General features: G+C 34.8%; 2 protein-coding genes across 3 annotated transcripts; one reads left to right on the top strand and one right to left on the bottom strand.

Moving 5' to 3' along the window:
• Positions 1-839: 839 nt before the first annotated feature.
• LOC108196020 (nuclear pore complex protein NUP96) lies at positions 840-9511 on the bottom strand. 2 transcript variants are annotated; one of them, XM_017363075.2, is made up of 6 exons: positions 9412-9511; positions 4369-6988; positions 3472-3595; positions 2868-3016; positions 2094-2191; positions 840-1270 (listed from the first exon to the last, which is right to left on the bottom strand). In XM_017363075.2, the coding sequence occupies exons 2-6, from the start codon at positions 6931-6933 to the stop codon at positions 1075-1077; spliced, it is 3132 nt and encodes a 1043-aa protein (XP_017218564.1). In that variant the 5' UTR covers positions 6934-6988; positions 9412-9511; the 3' UTR covers positions 840-1074. The 2 variants fall into 2 exon arrangements, with proteins under 2 accessions (XP_017218564.1, XP_017218563.1); XM_017363074.2 differs by having other exon boundaries at positions 4369-7003; positions 9412-9506.
• Positions 9512-13462: 3951 nt separating this feature from the next.
• On the top strand, positions 13463-14431 carry LOC108195212 (ethylene-responsive transcription factor ERF003). The gene is made up of 2 exons (XM_017362165.2): positions 13463-13632; positions 13718-14431. Exons 1-2 carry the CDS (start codon positions 13550-13552, stop codon positions 14148-14150), a joined length of 516 nt encoding a protein of 171 aa, XP_017217654.1. The 5' UTR covers positions 13463-13549; the 3' UTR covers positions 14151-14431.
• The last annotated feature ends 4218 nt before the right edge of the window (positions 14432-18649 follow it).

Below are 18649 nucleotides of genomic sequence, written 5' to 3'. Positions count from 1 at the left end.
TCCGTGCACACCCACCTTGCAAGTGAATTGAGCAAGAGAAAAACTTTTATTCAAGCCACAAAACACATATGATCCTCAAAACCAAAGACAGACCCTTTGAATTTCTCTGCATAGAAATTGTTAGTCATTCATTACAAGGTTAGGATATTAAACTTTGATCAGAGAGTGCTAAGTAAACCATTTTTAAATTAATAAAAAAAAAATCATAATAGACGCCCTTTTAACGATAATCAGGATTAAACATTTAAAACAAAAAAACAAGGCTAAGAAGCTTCCGGCATTAATTGTATTTTAAACAAATTCCTCGAGTACAGTATAGATTATGCCAACTAGCTCTGTAATTTTGCAAGTTATAACTTATAAGATGTCTAGGCAAGGTGCAGTTTGGAAGCTAGATACTTCTTCGGTTCTTCCACACCCTGCAGCAACAGTGGCATGTCTCGGGCACAAAACCCTTTTCTTGGTTACCTAATATTTTTTTTATCACTTTACTTTTTCGACCCACTATAAAAAATGATGATACTTCATTATCGAAGTAGCATACTTCAATGTATAGGAGTAATTCCCTACCAATCAAAAACGACTTCTTATCAGATAGATACAGCTAAAGGTGGCAAAGACCGAGCAACTCATTTCCTTGACTTATTTACATTGTGCCAATTAAACACACAACACAAAAAATTAGCAAAAATCCACAACACAAAAGGAGACCGAGGCATATAAAACATGAAAAACTTTGTCACTTATAAATAGCATATTTCTGAGCTACACGAGGTCCATTAAAATGTTCAAAACTCAATTTTACAGGTTTCCGTCCATTGGGTTAATAAACAAGCAAAAAAAAAAATTGGTATAAGTATATAAACCAGCTCAAATTAAGAGAATCGTACAGAAAGCATATGTCGTAGAGCTGTTGGAATGAAAATCACAAATGATACATGTTATCTGCAACACAATTACAGACACATACAGAAGCTACAAAATATAAACACATTGAGAGAAGAGAGGTCTTCTTTTTCGCCCTGGTTGCATAATTTAGACATAAAAGAATACGAACACATACACGTGTAGGGACTATGAGGCTACCTCAGAAAGATAACTCGTAAAAACTGATACTGCATCATGCAAATGATTTGACTGGAGGTTTTCAGGGATAGGTGCACTGAATACGGTATTGAAGCAGCTCAACTGAATCTCACATGTCACCCCTTCACTATTATCAGCTAAAAGCAAATTGCTGACCTCTTCAGCCATCTTTGAATATGCGACTCTGAGAAAAAAATTGTGTAAGTTGTATACTACAACACTAAAAGAGGCTGTAAAAAAAAAATCTAAACACAAATACTTATGTGCCGTAGTGGGTTAACATTATAAACTATAGTTACTGTTAGCGCAAAGATAGAAGAGTCAAGACATAGGAGGGTGCCCTGGCATGACAGAAAGTGACAACAACTATATACTATGAAGTAAAACAAGAAATCCAGTGTCGAAGAACTGGACTACAAAAGAACCTTTTATTTAAGAAGGGGGTCTTAAAACAAAGTCAAAGAACCAAATGGGTTAACTCATGATACTAGAGAATAGACCAGTAGTTTAGAAGTTAAATGACAAGTCGTAGCTTAAAAGACCTGACTTGGAAAAAAAGTAATTATAAAATGAGTTGCATAGTGTTTTTAATACTTCTGATGGACCAGGATCCCTGCACCCATCCATTTTCGGGACTAGTTCATTCGGCGGGAGAGTTGTTACTCTCTCCGCGGATTTTCATTTTCACGGTCTTAATCAACCAACACCTTTTGTGGGTAAACCAGTAGTTTAGAAAAGAAAAAAAAGATATAACTTGATCATTTTTTAATTATAAAACGCATCATGCAGGGTTTTTGAAATTTCTGATGGATCCAATTTGTAGACTGGGAACCCGTACCTTCGCCCCTCCCTCCCCAATTTTTCAAATAAGGTCAAATTTATAGATCATTACACATTAATATATGTGCAAAATACCAATAAATGTACTCCAAAAGAGACTACACCTTGAAATCTAAAGAAACATACTACAAGTATGAAATATATCATTGCCGCACACAAATATATACCTTGCATCAATAGGCAACTTGCTACCAAACTTTGTCAAAGACTCATTTAAGCAACTTAAAAAGTTTCTACATTCTTCGTTTTTACTTTCAAGAGAATCCTGCAAGAGAAGAAAAAAACAAGCTTCTTTAAGCTTCTTGAATGAGCAAGTGATCTCAAAAGAAAATAAGTAGATTTAATTTAATCTAGGCCTAGCCTAACTATTCCAGTAATCTCAGTTGCTTATTGCGAGTAATTAAGGCTGTCATTACTCCAGATAATCACAAGACTTTACATACTACTCTCATATATTAAAACAGTAGTCTTCCCTCCAAGGTAGAATACTAAACAGTTGGTTTTCGATTGCACATAATGTCAACAAATTTACTTTGATCGTTTCCATTATAAATACTTTTCATCATGGAGAACTTGAAGTAAATTTTAAAATTAATAATTAAATACACATAAAATTTTAATTGGTAATCAATAATCATATAGATTATAGTCAATCAGTGTACCCAATACCAAGTGTCCTTTGTCATAATCATTCATTCCTGTGCTTACCAGGCTGGAGAAGTCCTAATAGGTCATAGTTAGTTGATACTGACTACATATGTACTGAATTATAGATTGGCAATGCAGACCTCGTTTTATGGAAGTAATTTTTTTTTACTTTTCAAGTAAGGAAGTGAAAGAAAATTATAAGGTCAATCTAGGTTGCTGAATAATTCGAAGATACTTAGCAAAAAATAATAATAATTCGAAGACCATAAATTGTTCGAAAGGTTTGGTCATACCATTTCATTCATGGTATCCATGTCTTCTTGCAAGGAACTTTTAAGTTGATAAAAGGATATGTATATTCCCGCTCCCAAATCCCAATTTTCAATTTCTGACTTGTGAGCTTCCATTGAAATTGCAAGCCTCCATACCTCTGAATGTTCATCTATATAACAGAGACAAAAAAGGACTAAAAACTGCAAATAGCATATATAATATATAACAAATTACTACTTTATGTTATCATTCAACAGGTTACATGACATTAGTATAGTATGGAAGGGGACATTAGAAGTTGCGGCTGCGGAAATTAAGGAACGAGACAAATAGTTTTGTCCCATTCATGTGATACCTACAGTAGTAGTAGCATTTATATTGTTATTATATTTTTATGCAATTCATTATTAATAAAAAGTTCCATGTCTCTTCTAATGACAATATATATCAGAAGCACTGGCTGCAGAGAAACAAGATCTTAGACATGATTTAATTATTAATATTTATATGCAGCATAGATTTCTTGTCATGCATCCACTAAGCACATTTTCACTGCAATCCTAACAGTCAGAAGATGTAGATATCATCAATATGGCACACTACACAATAATAGTTGATACTTACCTGACAAAAACAAAGAATGAGCAACAGAAGTCACAAATACTGAATGTGCCTTTTGCCAGTTTGCACATCGCAGAAAATGCTCAAGGGCTTTGGGCAGATCACCACAATAAGTAGAATAAACTGCCTGAACAAAATTTGCCCCATCTAAGTACCCCAATATACACACAATTATCAATCAAAAGCACAATGCAGTATAATATAAAATTTTAAGTAATAGTGGGTAAATAATGAATGGCAAACTCCAAACAGTTAGGTGTCTTGAGTACAAAAAATGCCTTATTAATTTGGGATGGAAAAGGCCAAAGCCCAAAGCCCAAAAGGAATAGTTGAGGATGATAGTAAAATAATCAATGCTTTTAAGTATTGCAAACAGCCAAACATGCATTTTACATATTTACGTACCAGCAAGCCTAATTTTTTTGGTTCATACTTTCTCTGATAACGATATACCACTGAAATAGGACTACAAATGCTTGCACAGAATAAATTATATTAAGCAGGCTGAGTAGAAAACTATTAGTTTTATTTTTCGATGTGTCCACCTTGTATATTTTAATCTCATTTACATTGTTCTTTTTGAAAGTTTGTTATCACAATCATTACAAGTTAAGGTAATTAATTTCTTAATTCTACAAGGTAAATCATGATCGTAATATTTGTTATCCCCTTGGATTAGCTTTTGGTTCAAAATAGCATGTTAGCATGTCTCATTTACTACTAATGGTGTTTACGTGTTTGAGTATCTATATGCAAGTATATTTTACTTTAGTGCAACTCTTGGGCCTCTCTTAGACGAGGAGCGCAACTAGCACCTAGGCTCCACGGTTACCTCTGCGCCTCTCGCGTTTATTAACAGTGAGCAGGCACCAAAAATTGTAGAAGAGAGTCTAAACTCACCAGAGCCTCGTCCATCCATGATGGAGGAATTCCCAATTCCTCAATAAACTGGATTTGTGATTCTTGAGAACTCCAAGTTTCACAATACAGGAATAAGATTTCGCTGATAACGCTGGCCTGCAGATTAGGAAAATCATCGCGATAGGGCATGTGAAGCACCACATAAATGGCCCAGTGACATTTTCCCACAGACAATAGCTGAGAAACTAGTCCCATATCAAGCACATGAAGATCATTCGAATTGAAAGTTCCTAATGCTTGTAATACTGCACGTTGGTGCCATATTATATGATAGTCAAGTGGATCTTTTGTTGAAGCAAAAGCACTGAACATGGTCTTCACAACGCTATATTTGCTTTCTCCACTAGCATGAAGAAGCATGAGATAATATGCAATGTCAAACCGCTCCACTGTATCCCTTGTCATACCTTCTTCTACTGCTCCTTCATCAATATAAACAGGGACAGGATCAGGTGCCATTCCATCATTAAGAAGCTTCTGATACGTTTGAAAAATAGCTGGCAAAGAAGTTTCCGGTGGAAGGTTATACCACATCAATAACCCTAAAAATCTTTTCCAGTCAATATTTAAGCCGTCTAAAGCTCCATGAATATTACCCGCAAGCAACTCAAATAGTCTTGTTCTGTCTGTCTCAATAAAGTTAAAGTCCAAACCATTATTTCTCCATATTTCAAGCTGTTTGAAAATATCCGACCGATTTACCGTGGACCCACCAGCCTGACTTAACAGACATGCTAGTCTAACATCTCCTCTAGAAGCAGACAGTTCTACAGCAGCATCCAGTTGTCTCCCAGTTAAAAGCAGGAATATTTGCTGTAAATCATTTGATTCATCCGACGAGCTTAATTCTTCCTGTACACGATGGCAGACACTCTCTTGTAACCAGTAACTGAACTCAGCCCTCCTAATCAACTCTAGTGCTTCTTGGTCAATGTCTTGATCGCTATCCTTCCTATCTTGCATTGTGTCGTCCTGACTGTCTTCCAGTACATTTGACCGCGCTCGTGATTCCTTCAAGGAAAAAAGGACTTTTATCAACTCCCACACCTGTACTTGGTGCATTAGGATTACACGAGCATAGGAAGTTAACCCAGGGACCTCTAGTTGCTCTTCTGTGATCCCTATATATCCCCGGCAAGTATCTGAAAGCAGCAAGGGATCACAGACAAGTTTCTGGAGCTTTAGTTTACAGGATCCAGTACCAATTTCTTTTGTTTCGTGCTTTAGTTCCATGTGAAATTTCAATGGAGAATCAAAACAGAAATCAATAAGATCATCACTGACTTGGTTATTTTCATCTCGAACCACTTTGTCGAAAGCAACCTTCTCTAAATTGACAACTGAAGATATTTCTCTCGAGTTACTATTCCCAACAGGCGCACCAGCGTGAACAAGGATGCCATTAGGACCCCATCCTACCCCAAATGACCTACCCATGAACAATGATGCATCAACTACATTACGAGAATGGCTTGCTGTAACCGGTGAATCATGCTTCATATCCAGTTTAAATCCGTCTAGTTTTGTTGGCTTAAGAGATAGGCCCTTATTCTGTTGGGCCATTAAAATGGACCCGGGTGGGCTAGACTCAAAATTACCAGGATTATATTCCAGCAGAGCTAATGGTGTCTTTCTTATAGCAGGGGGGCTAGGTCTGTGGACCGTCCTGCGAGAAGCCTGTTTCAGAGGAGACCGTTTGGATTGATTATGGAAGAACTGCTTCTGATGTGACATTGAACCATTCATTTCCTCAGAATACTCATCCTCATCCTCAGCAGAGAACATCATCATTCGCATGTCCCTCATTTTCACTGGATCAAGACCAAGGTGAGAAGGAAGGGAATGTGAAAGCAAAGTTGGATCAATAATGGCATTTTTGTCATCAGCTCCATAAACTTCACCACCACTAATCTCATGAGGTTCCTCAACTTCTGGTGCAGCATCATCCATTGTAATATCTTCCTCATCATCTTCATCCAAGCCAAATCTGCTAAAATGATGAACTAAGAATTTCCATTCCCCGTTTGAGGGATCAAATGATATAAACTCCGCTCCCTGTCTTTCTGTGATGAGCCTCAGTTTCTTCACAAATGCTATTAGCCCATCTTTTCTATATCGTATTTGCACCACCAAGGTTACTTCTGCTTCCTTGTTAAGGCCCTGACCAACTACAGGTTTGGAACTTTCATCCTCATATACAACTAGTTCATGTCTACTAAATTTAACTAGATGATCCAAATCTAACCACCTAACATCAGTCTCCCCAGTAAACTTAACACGCCCATAACCAGATCTCCCAACAGTAAAATCCCGCACTCGACGGCAGTAACCAGGATTCAGGAGTTCTTGAGTGGCCATTTCACTCAAGCAAGGTTCCATGAAATAATCACAAGACAACAAAGTAGGTAAGGAAGCATCCATACTGCAGGGAAGCTTACCCACGATAGACGCATCAGTGTCATTTAACACAAATTTCCTTTTTTTACACTGAGACTCAGATACAGGGAGGCCAAAGGAGTCAATAGACCCAAGATCAAAACCCATTATACGTGGATCTCGAAGTTGGCTTGCACCAAATATTGACTTTGTATATAGCCCCCTGATAACAACAAACCTTCATGAGTTCAAACAAAAGCATCAGAATGCAGTGTGAAAATGAAAATTACTATAGTTTGCCCCAGTCTTCATAACAATATAGTACCCAACACAGGTATCAATATATATACACAGATGAAAAAAAAATGTAGTCACAAAAGCTGCGTTACAAAGCTAGTAGGCATACCATACTTCACATTGTTTTTCCTTATAGTTAAAAATTGATAGGCAAATGTAATGTATACTCGGCAAAGCAAATTGATCAACTCTCTATACCATGAAGCACAAGACTGTCATATCTAGACTTAGGAAAGGGCAGCAGAAGGAATTAGAGCCTCAAATGTCCATGAGCCCGTGACACTTCAATATATTATTTAGTTAGTGAAAAAAATGTTGTAGGACAAGAATCAAAAACAAAGATTTACGAATACAAAAATTAAAAGATAAGATTTGGTGGATAAATCATTGGTAATTTACAACTTATTAGGTATAGAAAATTAGTAACAATATTAAATTATCTTTTAAAGTGATCATATACATTTTTATTGAGCAAAACTTTGAAAATCAAAATAAGTTGGTGCAAAAATTTAAGATTTTCAATTTCTAATATTCCAACTCACAATTCACAAAACGGAAGTTAAATTATAATTTTCTCCCACAAACTGTAGAAAGAAGCTGAATTTGACTTATAAGTCAGAAGTCGGGCTAAATAAGCCCGGACAAATAAGCACCAAGTACCAATGTTTGGAGCTAATAAAAAATTTAAAGCCAGCAGTTAAAAAGAAAGGTACATTTTAGGTAACATGTACAACTAATCAATATTACTTTTATTTATCAATTTTTAGTAACTTAAAGTTAAAATTGTAACTTTCTCTCTTCAGTACCTTAAAGCCATAAAAGGTTTAATGTTTATCCAGATGGATTTTACATCTTTCTTTTTTGAAAGCAATATTCTAGACAATATATATAAGTATCTTACTTGATATGTTTGTGTTTCCTGTCTAAAAAAGAGGTGTCCCTGGTATTAGCTCACTATCCTGTGCTAGCAATTATTACCATTCTCACCGAGTGAGAAATCGCTTTCTTAAATTTAGAAGGAAGAGTTAAATGGCGATGTAAATAAGGGGAAACGAGTGGGGTAGATGAAAGGCAAGAGTTAGGTATATTAGCATTTGTTGGGACTTGGGTCAGACTGTCAATTGTAAATGCTAACTGTTTTTATCTCACTTTCCTCTATAAAGAATTCCACCAATGTCCTTTTTATTAGTTCTCTTCTCTTCTGCTCAAAAACTTGGGAATACGCTAAAATTTCTTCCCACTTTTTTCTTTTCTTTCACATTCTCTTCTCTTATTTTCTTCAACCAGATTCTCTGAGCACAATGTAAAAGAGAAAAGGGAAAAAAAATTGGGACCTAGCAGTTGATATTGTCTAGGGCCTCTGGGAAGAAAAAAAAAAGAAACTTAACCTTCAGTCCTTGGTAACAAGGAGAGATGTGTTACCAATTGGCCCTATATTATTACGTATACTTGATCTGAACTTAAAAAAATAGGCTGGCTAGTCCTCTAATTTAACAGAAGGCAACACTAGCTGATGGGCTTATAAACACTGGAATTATTCATATAGCACTACTACCTCAGAATGTCAGACATGATTATCTTACGCAATCGCATAAATTTCAAAACAGATTCACAGATAAAAAATCAACATCCCCTGCCGGCCTGCCCTACATTCATGTGATTTTGTTAATACCTTTTCTCCGAACAAATACAGTATCTCAGCACAACATAATGCATTATCCTCCTTTAGTTACCTAAATAGCAAAAAGCGCTTCCCAAGTGTGAAGTAGCCAAACCAACCTATTTCAATATTCGATTGTCTTACTAGCACCAGCAATCTATTCAAGTTGCCCGTGACGCCCCAAACATAACTTAAAAGGTCAAATAAGATATCGATCCTAAACACGCAACATAAGAAAACAGTGATACCAATTTAACTATCAATTACACGAATAACCATTAAAATCACCCTATTTCCAATATTCTATTGTCTTACTAGCACTAACAATCTATTCAAGTTGTCCATGACGCCCCAAACATATCGTAAAAGATCAAACAAGAGCTCAATCCTAAACACACAACATAAGAAAATAGTGATACCAATTTAACTATCAATTACACGAATAATCAATTAAAATACCTGTAAATTCACATACATTATAAAAAAAACAGAAAACAGAGCTATATAATGTGAAGTATGTACATATACAAAACAAACCCTAGGTAATTTGAGGCAAAAAAAAGACGGGAAGATGGTTTAACATAAAAGGAAAGAGGATTGATATTCAAATGAGCATGAAGGTGTAAAATATACATAGAGCTTATGTATACGTATATCCAAGTGGAGAAGAGAGGTGGAAGAAATTAAACCTGCTAGGCTACTGCTATCTCTCTCAGTTGCAACTCTCTCTCTCTCTGAGAGAAGGGTTTAAGAAACGTTGTTTTTGTTTTTGGCGAGATCTAATTAGTTTTCCAAAATGAACGGTTATGAAATTACGGTACATTGGCATGTATGGCCCTTGGGCTTTGCAGCGTTTTGGGCCTTTTAATATTTTTTGTCAGGATTTGGGCCTTTTAATTCGATCGAGTGAAAGCAGGGACTTATGTCAAACACTAGTTTTTAAGTCACACTATAAAACTTTTTCTATCAAATTAAAAATTCAACCTTTACCGAATGTATCTATATCTATAAGATAAACGTATAAATTTTAAAATAATTTGGTAATTTAGATCATTCAAGTTTTAACAAATGATAATCAATCTTTTCCATTATCATTACATAAAAAAATTATATCACTGTAAAATCAATATATTATAAATTAAATTTGTACAAAAATTATTTTACTACGATATTTTGACATAATATTCACATTCATTCGGCTGTATCTTTTGAAAATATTCATCACTCATTTGGATAAACTTAAAACAATGAGTTACAGCTTATTTGAGTTATTTATGGTATGTATTTGTCCAACTTTTATGTCGGTAAAAAGTTTATATCAAGATTACACATCATTTATTATTATGTTAAAGTTATATGTTTTAGTTATAATAATTTAAAAATTAATAGTATACTATTTTTAAATTACAATCGATCAAACATCGATCGAAGCAAACAATTATAGTCTTGAAGATGCTCAAGAATTAACAAATTTGAAATGACCCCTTAAAGTAATGAATGATTGATTTTAAAAAACAATTCATTCCGGTAGACTTTAAACAACTATAAAAATACAGCAAGTAAAATCATTGGAAGCTGAAAGGCCACAAAAATATTAATTTTATCCCTGCTCTCTGGCTATCCGAGCATGGTTTGAGTCGAAATATGGCTTTCCAATTAACGGTACCAACATTTCAACTCTGCATGGGACTGACTGGAGTCACTGAAACCTGTCCCAAGCCCTTCACCTGAAATGTCACATTAGTCTACGCAAACCACGTTCCTTGTAGCTTTCACCGTCTAGAACATCTGCCCCCCCTTTCAATCTCATGTGTTTTTCAATGTTCGTCCCTTAAATGCTCTCATTAATTTTTGCCAAGGTCATCAATAACATTTCTGTTGCATAAACAGATGCAGTAATTATTTGTCAAAGCATAGTTTCACACACACATATTATATTCAGATCTTGATTGCGCTTTCGAGGAAAAATGAAATGTTAGTGCCCATTGCTACAACATTAAGGCTGGCTTCACGTGAAGGGGCCAAGTTTTCTGAAATTATCCGACTAATAAAAGTAATAAATTTAAACAAGACATGATGTAACTCGTCACCAGATAGAGAGACTCAACATGCTTTCGTATGACATGCAAGTTTTGCAAACAAACGACTAGACTTTTCTACGATCTCAACTCAAATTGGTGTTTCCTTACCCCCGCCCAATCAAAACCCAGGTTAATTAAGTAGGGTAAACTGTTTTTTTAAATTGCACAAGAATAATCAAGTTTAGCTGAGCAAGTCAAATTGAGCTTCGATTTATACATGTTATGAAGTCACAAGATCTACTTAAAATTAAAATGTTGCATATTAGAAATTGGACTGGGTTAATTACGTGATATATATGTAGTTAGCGGATGAATTGAAAAAATAATTTTGAAAAAACTACTTGTCGGATTAGTTATGTGTCCGGTTAAAATATAAAAGACATTAATTAAACAATTAGAGGAAATTTTCTATAAATTAATAATACTATTTATTTTTTAAAATAATTATTTAATTGAGGTTAGATATGTCCACCGTTATTAGTAAAATATTAAATTGTCATAAATTATAAATTAATCTAGAATTTACTATATCAACCAAAAAAACTCGTACAAAATAATTAATCCAATTCGTTAGCTAACCACTAATTATCAAACTATTTATTATCTTTGCAAATCGATACCAAACACAGATCTAATTACTTTACGGAACCAAATCAAGTTGACTTACTGACAGAGCCGGGCCTGAGGGTGTGCAGAGTGTTCGACGGAACAGGGCCCTAAAATATCAGGGGCACATTTTTTTTATGTAGGTTTATATATATGTATAGTCAAAATGAAAAAAAATAGCTAAAAAAGTAAATTTTATTTTTAAGATTAAAAAATTGTAAATGAAAAAAAAATTAAAAAATGTTATACACTTCAATAATTTTTAAATGTTATCTTAAATAAGTTATATAAATTCTAAAAAAATACTAATATCATAATCATGTTAATAGAAATAAATACTTGCATTGAAAATAATGGCATTGAAAATTGTAAAAGTTACCCTGCTCTCGAGGTAAAATTCTAATTTAACTGCTAACTTCAATGACTTCATTAAAATTCTACTTATACTATTTTTTTTCTTTCTTAATGACCATATACAATATTATATCATTAAAATAATGATTCAATCTTTAGTAACTAATTTATTTTAAATTATATTTATTTTTAATTTATACATGCATATATATATATATATATTAAATATGAAACAAGTAATTTAAATATAAAATGCATTGAATAATGGGTTTATATAATTTTAAAACAAGTATACCTCTAATATAAATTAAAATTGTTAAAGTTGCTGAAATCATACTTGAGCTCAACAATGTCGCAGGAGAGATTGAATGGATTAGCACCGTTATCCATAGAAAATAGTTTGCTAGAGAATGTAGATTATAAAAATATTATTAGTGATTTTGCTTCAAAAAATGCTAGAAGAACAATTTTCAGATAATTTTATATTATCTATGTACTCTTTTTATTTCTCAACAATTTTCAGTTAATTTTTGTAATATGAAAAAAATATTTTATGCACTTTAATTGTGATATGATTTTTACAGTTTTGTGTCAATTTTTATTCTTTCATGTACTTATATTTTTAGACTATTAGAGCAGTATTAAGGCACACTTTTTACATTTTGCACAGGGCACAATAAATCTCAGGCACGGCCCTGCTTACTGACATTGAGCTCAAATTTACTGGCGAAATCATACATATGTGCGTGCATAGAAACATGCACATCACCAAAATACAACGCTTGTGAAGAGACCATAGCTTGAGACTTGAGAGTGAATGAAGGGGCCAAATAATGAATCTAAGTGATCATGTCTACATCTTGAGTTTCTAATCTGAAATATAAATATATAGATTGCGTAAGGCGAAAGAGGGAATAATGGTCAAGAATAGCAGCTACAGTTACGTAGAAACATTGTGGGCTTCCTGATTGATTTTCATATATTTTACGCCCTTGAATTGCGGCACATGAACATGTATGTTTATTACTACTAGGTCCGAATTCAGATATTGTTAAAACATGTATTTGGTACTAATTACATTCAATCAGTCACATGAACTTTTCATACTCGGCACCCGTGAAAATCTAATACAATCTCTCATGGCTTGTGAACGAACTCATGAACAATATTATTATCAAGAATCCAAGATAGCCCTACTTATCATTAGTTGAAATTGGTTATTATTTATTTATACAAATCTTCTAGATTTCAGAAGCAGTATCAATTAAAAAAATGGGAGTCGATCAGAAAAGTACATTCTTTATTCCGTATCAATTTTTTTTACATGTGTTCGTATATTTATTAAATAAATGGCATGACTATCTTGTGACTCTAGCATAGCAGATATCTCTATCTTTTTTTCTGTCAAAAAAAAAAAGATATCTCTATCTTTTTTGCTTTTGATATTAAATATAAATTTAGATCATTCTTATATATTTTACCTCATTATCATCAAGTTGAGAGTGTATATAATTTTTTTCAATTTTATTAAATTAAAAAGTTAAACATAAAGAGTCTGTTTACACTTTACAGTGTGATATAAGTATGTATTTTTTTTTCCAAGACCCTGTCATAAAAAGGTAAATATAGAAAATAGGAGACGTGGGACCGGAGAGTTTGCCTACAAAAGACTGGGCACACTTGCTCTTCTACCATTCTTCCACAGGCCAGAACAGAACACAAAGTCTTGCAGACATACAACTACTTTTTATCAATTTACTCTTGCAAATATTTTCTTTGCTTAAACATGGTTCGACCTCAACAGAGATACAGGGGAGTTCGCCAGAGGCATTGGGGCTCTTGGGTCTCCGAAATTCGCCACCCTATACTGTAATTCACTACTAGCTCAAAACTCTGCACATTTTTGTTCATATCAAAATGAGCCATTTACTAATGTGTCTATTTTTGTTCACAGGAAAACAAGAATCTGGCTCGGCACATTCGAGACAGCCGAGGATGCAGCACGAGCATACGACGAGGCTGCGCGCCTCATGTGTGGACTAAGAGCACGTACTAACTTCGTATACAATGCCTCAAATGAGATTCATTCATCAAGGAAGTTTCTATCTGCTACATTAAGAGCTAAGTTACAAAAATGTCACACCACGTCGCTGCAAATGGCGAGAGCACCCGTGAAAAGAGAGGCCGAGGAAGCTCATTCCACTTGTTCGAGCATCAAAAGTGGCGAAATGGGAGTTAGCCACTCTGCGATCAAGGTGGATACTAGTGAGTGTCAAGGGGAGAATGTTCAACAGTTCAAGTCACCAGAAGAGGAATATATAGAACAGATGATCCAGGAATTGCTGGATTATGGACCTGTTGAGCTTTGTTCTGTAATTGGTAGTTAGATAATCTAATTAGTGTTCTCCTTATTTCCTTTAAATAGTCGTTCTGACTTTTGTCATGCGTACCGAGGCATAAAAGTTATAACGACTATTAAAATGGAACGGAGGGAGTGCAATCGAGCTTTATATATTAATCTAGTGATTTGTGCCACCTTGGTTTGCTTATCTTAACTTGGTGGTCCAAGTAGAGCATCAGTTGAGCTATCCCTTGATGGATATTGGAGCATTCTTGTGAATTTCGTTGCTTTAATCTTGAAGGAATAATGAAGGATGTTATTTCATAATGCTCTGTCTCTGGACTCAGTTTCTTATTTTATAAGCTTACTTCAAATGGTTTAGTGTCATATAATCAAGGAAGGTATGTTAATTTAATGTCACTTGTCAAATATTCACTGTCCGAAGAGAAGAGAGAAACAGTCTTTTGCTGAAATACTAGAAATGTAGAAAACTTCCTATGTGCTGAAAAGTAGTAACTGTGGATATCAAAGTTCAAACTTGACACAACATATGCTCTAGTTGCAAGTTAGGTTTCCAATAGTCTCCTTGTCTGAAAATATTAGGATAATTTGAAAAATGACCAAATTAATCTAATCAATTACTGTATAATTTGTATTACTGTAGTGATCAATTCCAAAATTTTAGATGATTACTCATATGTTTGCTCCAATATCCAAACACTTGGAGATATTTGGTTTGCGGTTAATGTAACGGGAATCGGAACGTCAATTCCACGTGTTAACATCAGCCCGCATACTCCTGGGATTCCATTTCATTCCCGTTCTGCCCCCCTTCGTCTCATTCACATTTCTTATTCTCATCCACAAACCAAAGCCCCCCCCCCCCCCCCCCCCGATATAAAGAGAGCGGTGTGACAAACCTTCCCACGGGCTACTTGTCCCACGGCCTTATGAGTGACAGTGTGTCGGCACAAACACATGATAAATCAGAAAATGCAGTGTCCCCACTAGTGCACCACAGTGAATTTCATTTGACTGCTGAATTTCTACTTGCAGAGGCAGGTACTGCAGGACCATTTAACTGAAGCCTTCAGTTAATTCAAGATCAATGCAAATTAAGATTTTAAGCTATGTGCTGTTCCCAAATACAACAAACACGCGAAAACTATTAGTACGCGACGAGTATGAACAAGGTTCAGGGATGGCAAGCTTATGATTACTAATTTCTTTGGAAGTAAAACATGCTTCACAGTTTCCTCACTGGCAAGCATTTGCAATTTGTCTCTGCATGGTAAAACACCACCAATCTAGCTCCCGCCCTTTCAATTTCTCCACTAAAAGTTGTTTACTTTATGACCCACACCTTAATCATTTCCAGTCCAAACACCAAACCTTTCCTGTCTTTTCCAAGACCTTTTCACTTATTTCTTAACGCTATCAGATGCGCAAAACAAACTTAGAATATAGGTTTTCTTATTTGACTCACTACAAGTGTTAGCACGGCCCTTCTTTTCCTCTATAATTTACTATTCTCCCTACTTTGCAGCACAGAACCTTCACCGGGATCTGCTAGTGGAGCCAGAGAAAGGGTTATAAAAGAGCTAGAAGTCTAGACCTTTAAAATCTAATGTAATTTTTTCCGACTCAGCTAACTTTCAGAATTAAGGTTGCGTTTACTTGGATGAAACGGAATTGGGGAGAATGGAATGAAATTTGTACACTAAACCATTCCAAACTATTTGAACTAGAATTCTAAGCTACATGTTTTGGAAGGAATGCTGCTGATTCCACTTCTTCATCATGTTTTTTTACGATCTTCATCATAAAAAATATAGATTCACTCATATTTAATCACTTCTCGTACATTTTTCTTTCTACACAAAACTTCTTTATAGTTGTTCATTCTATTCTCCCATCACTCCATTCCTCGCAACCTAAGTTAATAAAGAAATGTAATAAGCATCCGTTCATGTCCAGTGAAAACTCCTCTTATGTCGATATTGAAAATAAACGACGAGCCACCCTCTACAAACACGCATTAGGTGTCCCAATGAAGCAAAAGAAATTTTGCTTTTACTTCGAATTTTTTTAGGAGGTTAAATCTGAATGTGGGTGCATGCAAGACTGAGTACAGTAGGTACAGGCAATTTGATGGTGTCCCCCGCAACCATTCAAATAAACAAATCTAATTCTATTTATGATAAGAAGTTTCATAATTATTTTGTTCCACTTTTCTATAAATCAAAGTTGAATATATGAGTACTTTCTACCTGGTAGCTAGCCTTTTAACGGATGGATCTTCATTCTTCTTATTGTTGTTATTCACAGTTAATTACTTTATCATATTCTGAAATCTAAAGTTTTTCAAATCAAATCCCACCTATCATGCAAGTTAACATGGGTGCCAGTATAATCGCATTTACCTATATGATTATTTAGCAACCAAAGGTAATTAATTAATCATTGTTACTTTTAACTATTTTTGAGACTCTAACTGTAGTTTTTATCAAAGCCTAAAAAGGAGGTTTTGCAATGTCAATTATTAATGTTTAGGGTAATTTTTTGACTAATGAGCACTTTAGTTGGTATAAACCAGCATCAAGTCTGATTATGGGGCCGTTGGGTAAGCGGAAGAAGTGGTTTTTGCTTAAAGTAAAGAACTGGACTAGAAGTGAGATGTAAATTAAGACTTATAAGTGATTAAACTGTTTCAGAAAGAAGCAGAAGTCCTGAAACAAATGCTAGCATTCTCAGCTTTTTATAAATGATTCTGGCTTTTTACACAAACGGGTCAAGAAAAGTAGAAGCCGGCTTCTTAGCAAAAAAAGGCAGAAGCAGGCTTTGCCAAACATGCACTATATATTTTGTCACGAGTCGGTCTGGTTCGAGTTCAAATATTGAAGACTTTCAGATCCGAAACTAGTCAAATATCCGTTCAATTTTGTTCGGGATCAGCTTTTTTGTCTGATCTCTGCTCAAATGCAATCATTTCTCTATAGCTTATGAAAAATTTGTTACTCTTTTTAAATAAGAATTGGCTTAGTGTTGGTGAGGAAAAAGAAAAGAAAGAAGAAAAGGCATTCCAAATGAATAATTGCTCGTGGGAATGGTGTGTCCAAGGTTTGTAAGGCAGCCATCATCACCCATGCAAGTAGAATCATGATATCATATTACTAATGCAAAATGCGCTTAAACCTAAAAGAATTCTGCTCTGTGTAGCCTGTACATTATTTAGAAAAACTTTGGCTAAAGAACGTCTGATATAATTTCAGAAGAGAGAACAGAGAGATTCTGAAGAAAATAGGCAGAGAGCTCTAGTACTCTTGCCTGGCTAGTAGGTTTTTGCTGGTAATATTCTCGCATTAGTGTTAGAACATGTAAACATGCCTTGGGAAAATCCTTTCCTAAGCTAGCAGTTTCGGAAACAAGATGCATGAAAATGGCACTGTAATAAGAAATAAAGCTACACTGGTTGCTGTTGGTGTTAATCTCGAACTTCTGCCAAGAATACTTTGTCTAATTGAGCAAACTTCTTAGAAAGAACTGAACTCGACCTGGTGTTCGTTGACTAGATTAGTGATGAACTTGAAGAGAATGAGATCATTCCTTAATCCTTCTAGTAATGATTTTGACTCAGAGCAGGTACCATTGCTCCATGTTATAGTATAAACACTAGCAAGTGTTGAAGTAATTTTTTTGACTATATATATCATCAAACATATTTCAACTTATAAATTTGGCTTTTACAAAGACAATTGCTGTAAGCCTGTCCTTATTTTCTGAATTGTGAGCTCAAGTCAAGTGATGCTGAATTGCTGATGCGAGATACATATAGGAATGTTAAAATCCTGTTCTCCATTTCTTAGTAGGCTCATTTCCGAGTCCAGACTGTACTAGCTCAAGAAAAGAGCATTAAGCTAGAAATTTACCATGATCAGAACTAAACTAGTATCAAAATCAGAGACTGTACCAAACCACTACATAGTCCTAAAGGCTCAATTTCTAATGAAATATCCTGATGTGTTTATTTCTCATTCAGGAATATCCCAGCAGCGCTATATCTAAAGTTGTCTGATTCTGAACAAATATCAGACAGAAACCTCAGGTCACGAGTCATGACCTGATACAGATATTTAGACAATTTATCTTTTGTTACCAGGGAGCATAATGTCTGCCTCATAGATTAAAAGCAAAGGATTGACTGTGCGGGAGAAATGATCAGAATACGCTATCATCTCTTCGTCAAATGCAAAAACAGGCATGTCAGAGTTAAAAAGAACTTAAATCACGTTTAAAGATTTGTGAAAATTTTCTCAGCTAAATACAAATTTATGCAACTGAGTTATTCTTGGAAACATTAAGGCATTGGCTGACAGCTTAATATTCCATCAATTAGTAGAGGCCTATGGACCTCGCGTTGATGCAATAACATTATCGAGAAAAATTGACAAAGAAGACGAGAAAACAGAGAAGTAAAACTGAAAGGAGGTGAAGTCTGAGGAATTAGAAAGAGTGTGGGATGAGAGTTTTTAGAACATTTTCATT

Source organism: Daucus carota, chromosome 7 (genome assembly GCF_001625215.2).
Source record: "Daucus carota subsp. sativus chromosome 7, DH1 v3.0, whole genome shotgun sequence".
In the NCBI taxonomy this organism is placed as follows: Eukaryota; Viridiplantae; Streptophyta; class Magnoliopsida; order Apiales; family Apiaceae; genus Daucus; species Daucus carota.
Note: the sequence above shows the minus strand (reverse complement) of the source record. Positions and strands in the feature narration are given on the sequence as shown.

Coding starts and splice junctions, on each gene's coding strand:
- LOC108196020 (XM_017363075.2), bottom strand. CDS start 6,933: ATGGGTTTTGATCTTGGGTCTATTGACTCCTTTGGCCTCCCTGTATCT. Junction 3,596..4,368: donor CATGGATGGACGAGGCTCTG/GTGAGTTTAGAC, acceptor AATTTTGTTCAG/GCAGTTTATTCTACTTATTG. Junction 1,271..2,093: donor AAGTTGCCTATTGATGCAAG/GTATATATTTGT, acceptor TTTTTTTCTCAG/AGTCGCATATTCAAAGATGG.
- LOC108195212 (XM_017362165.2), top strand. CDS start 13,550: ATGGTTCGACCTCAACAGAGATACAGGGGAGTTCGCCAGAGGCATTGG. Junction 13,633..13,717: donor GAAATTCGCCACCCTATACT/GTAATTCACTAC, acceptor TTTTGTTCACAG/GAAAACAAGAATCTGGCTCG.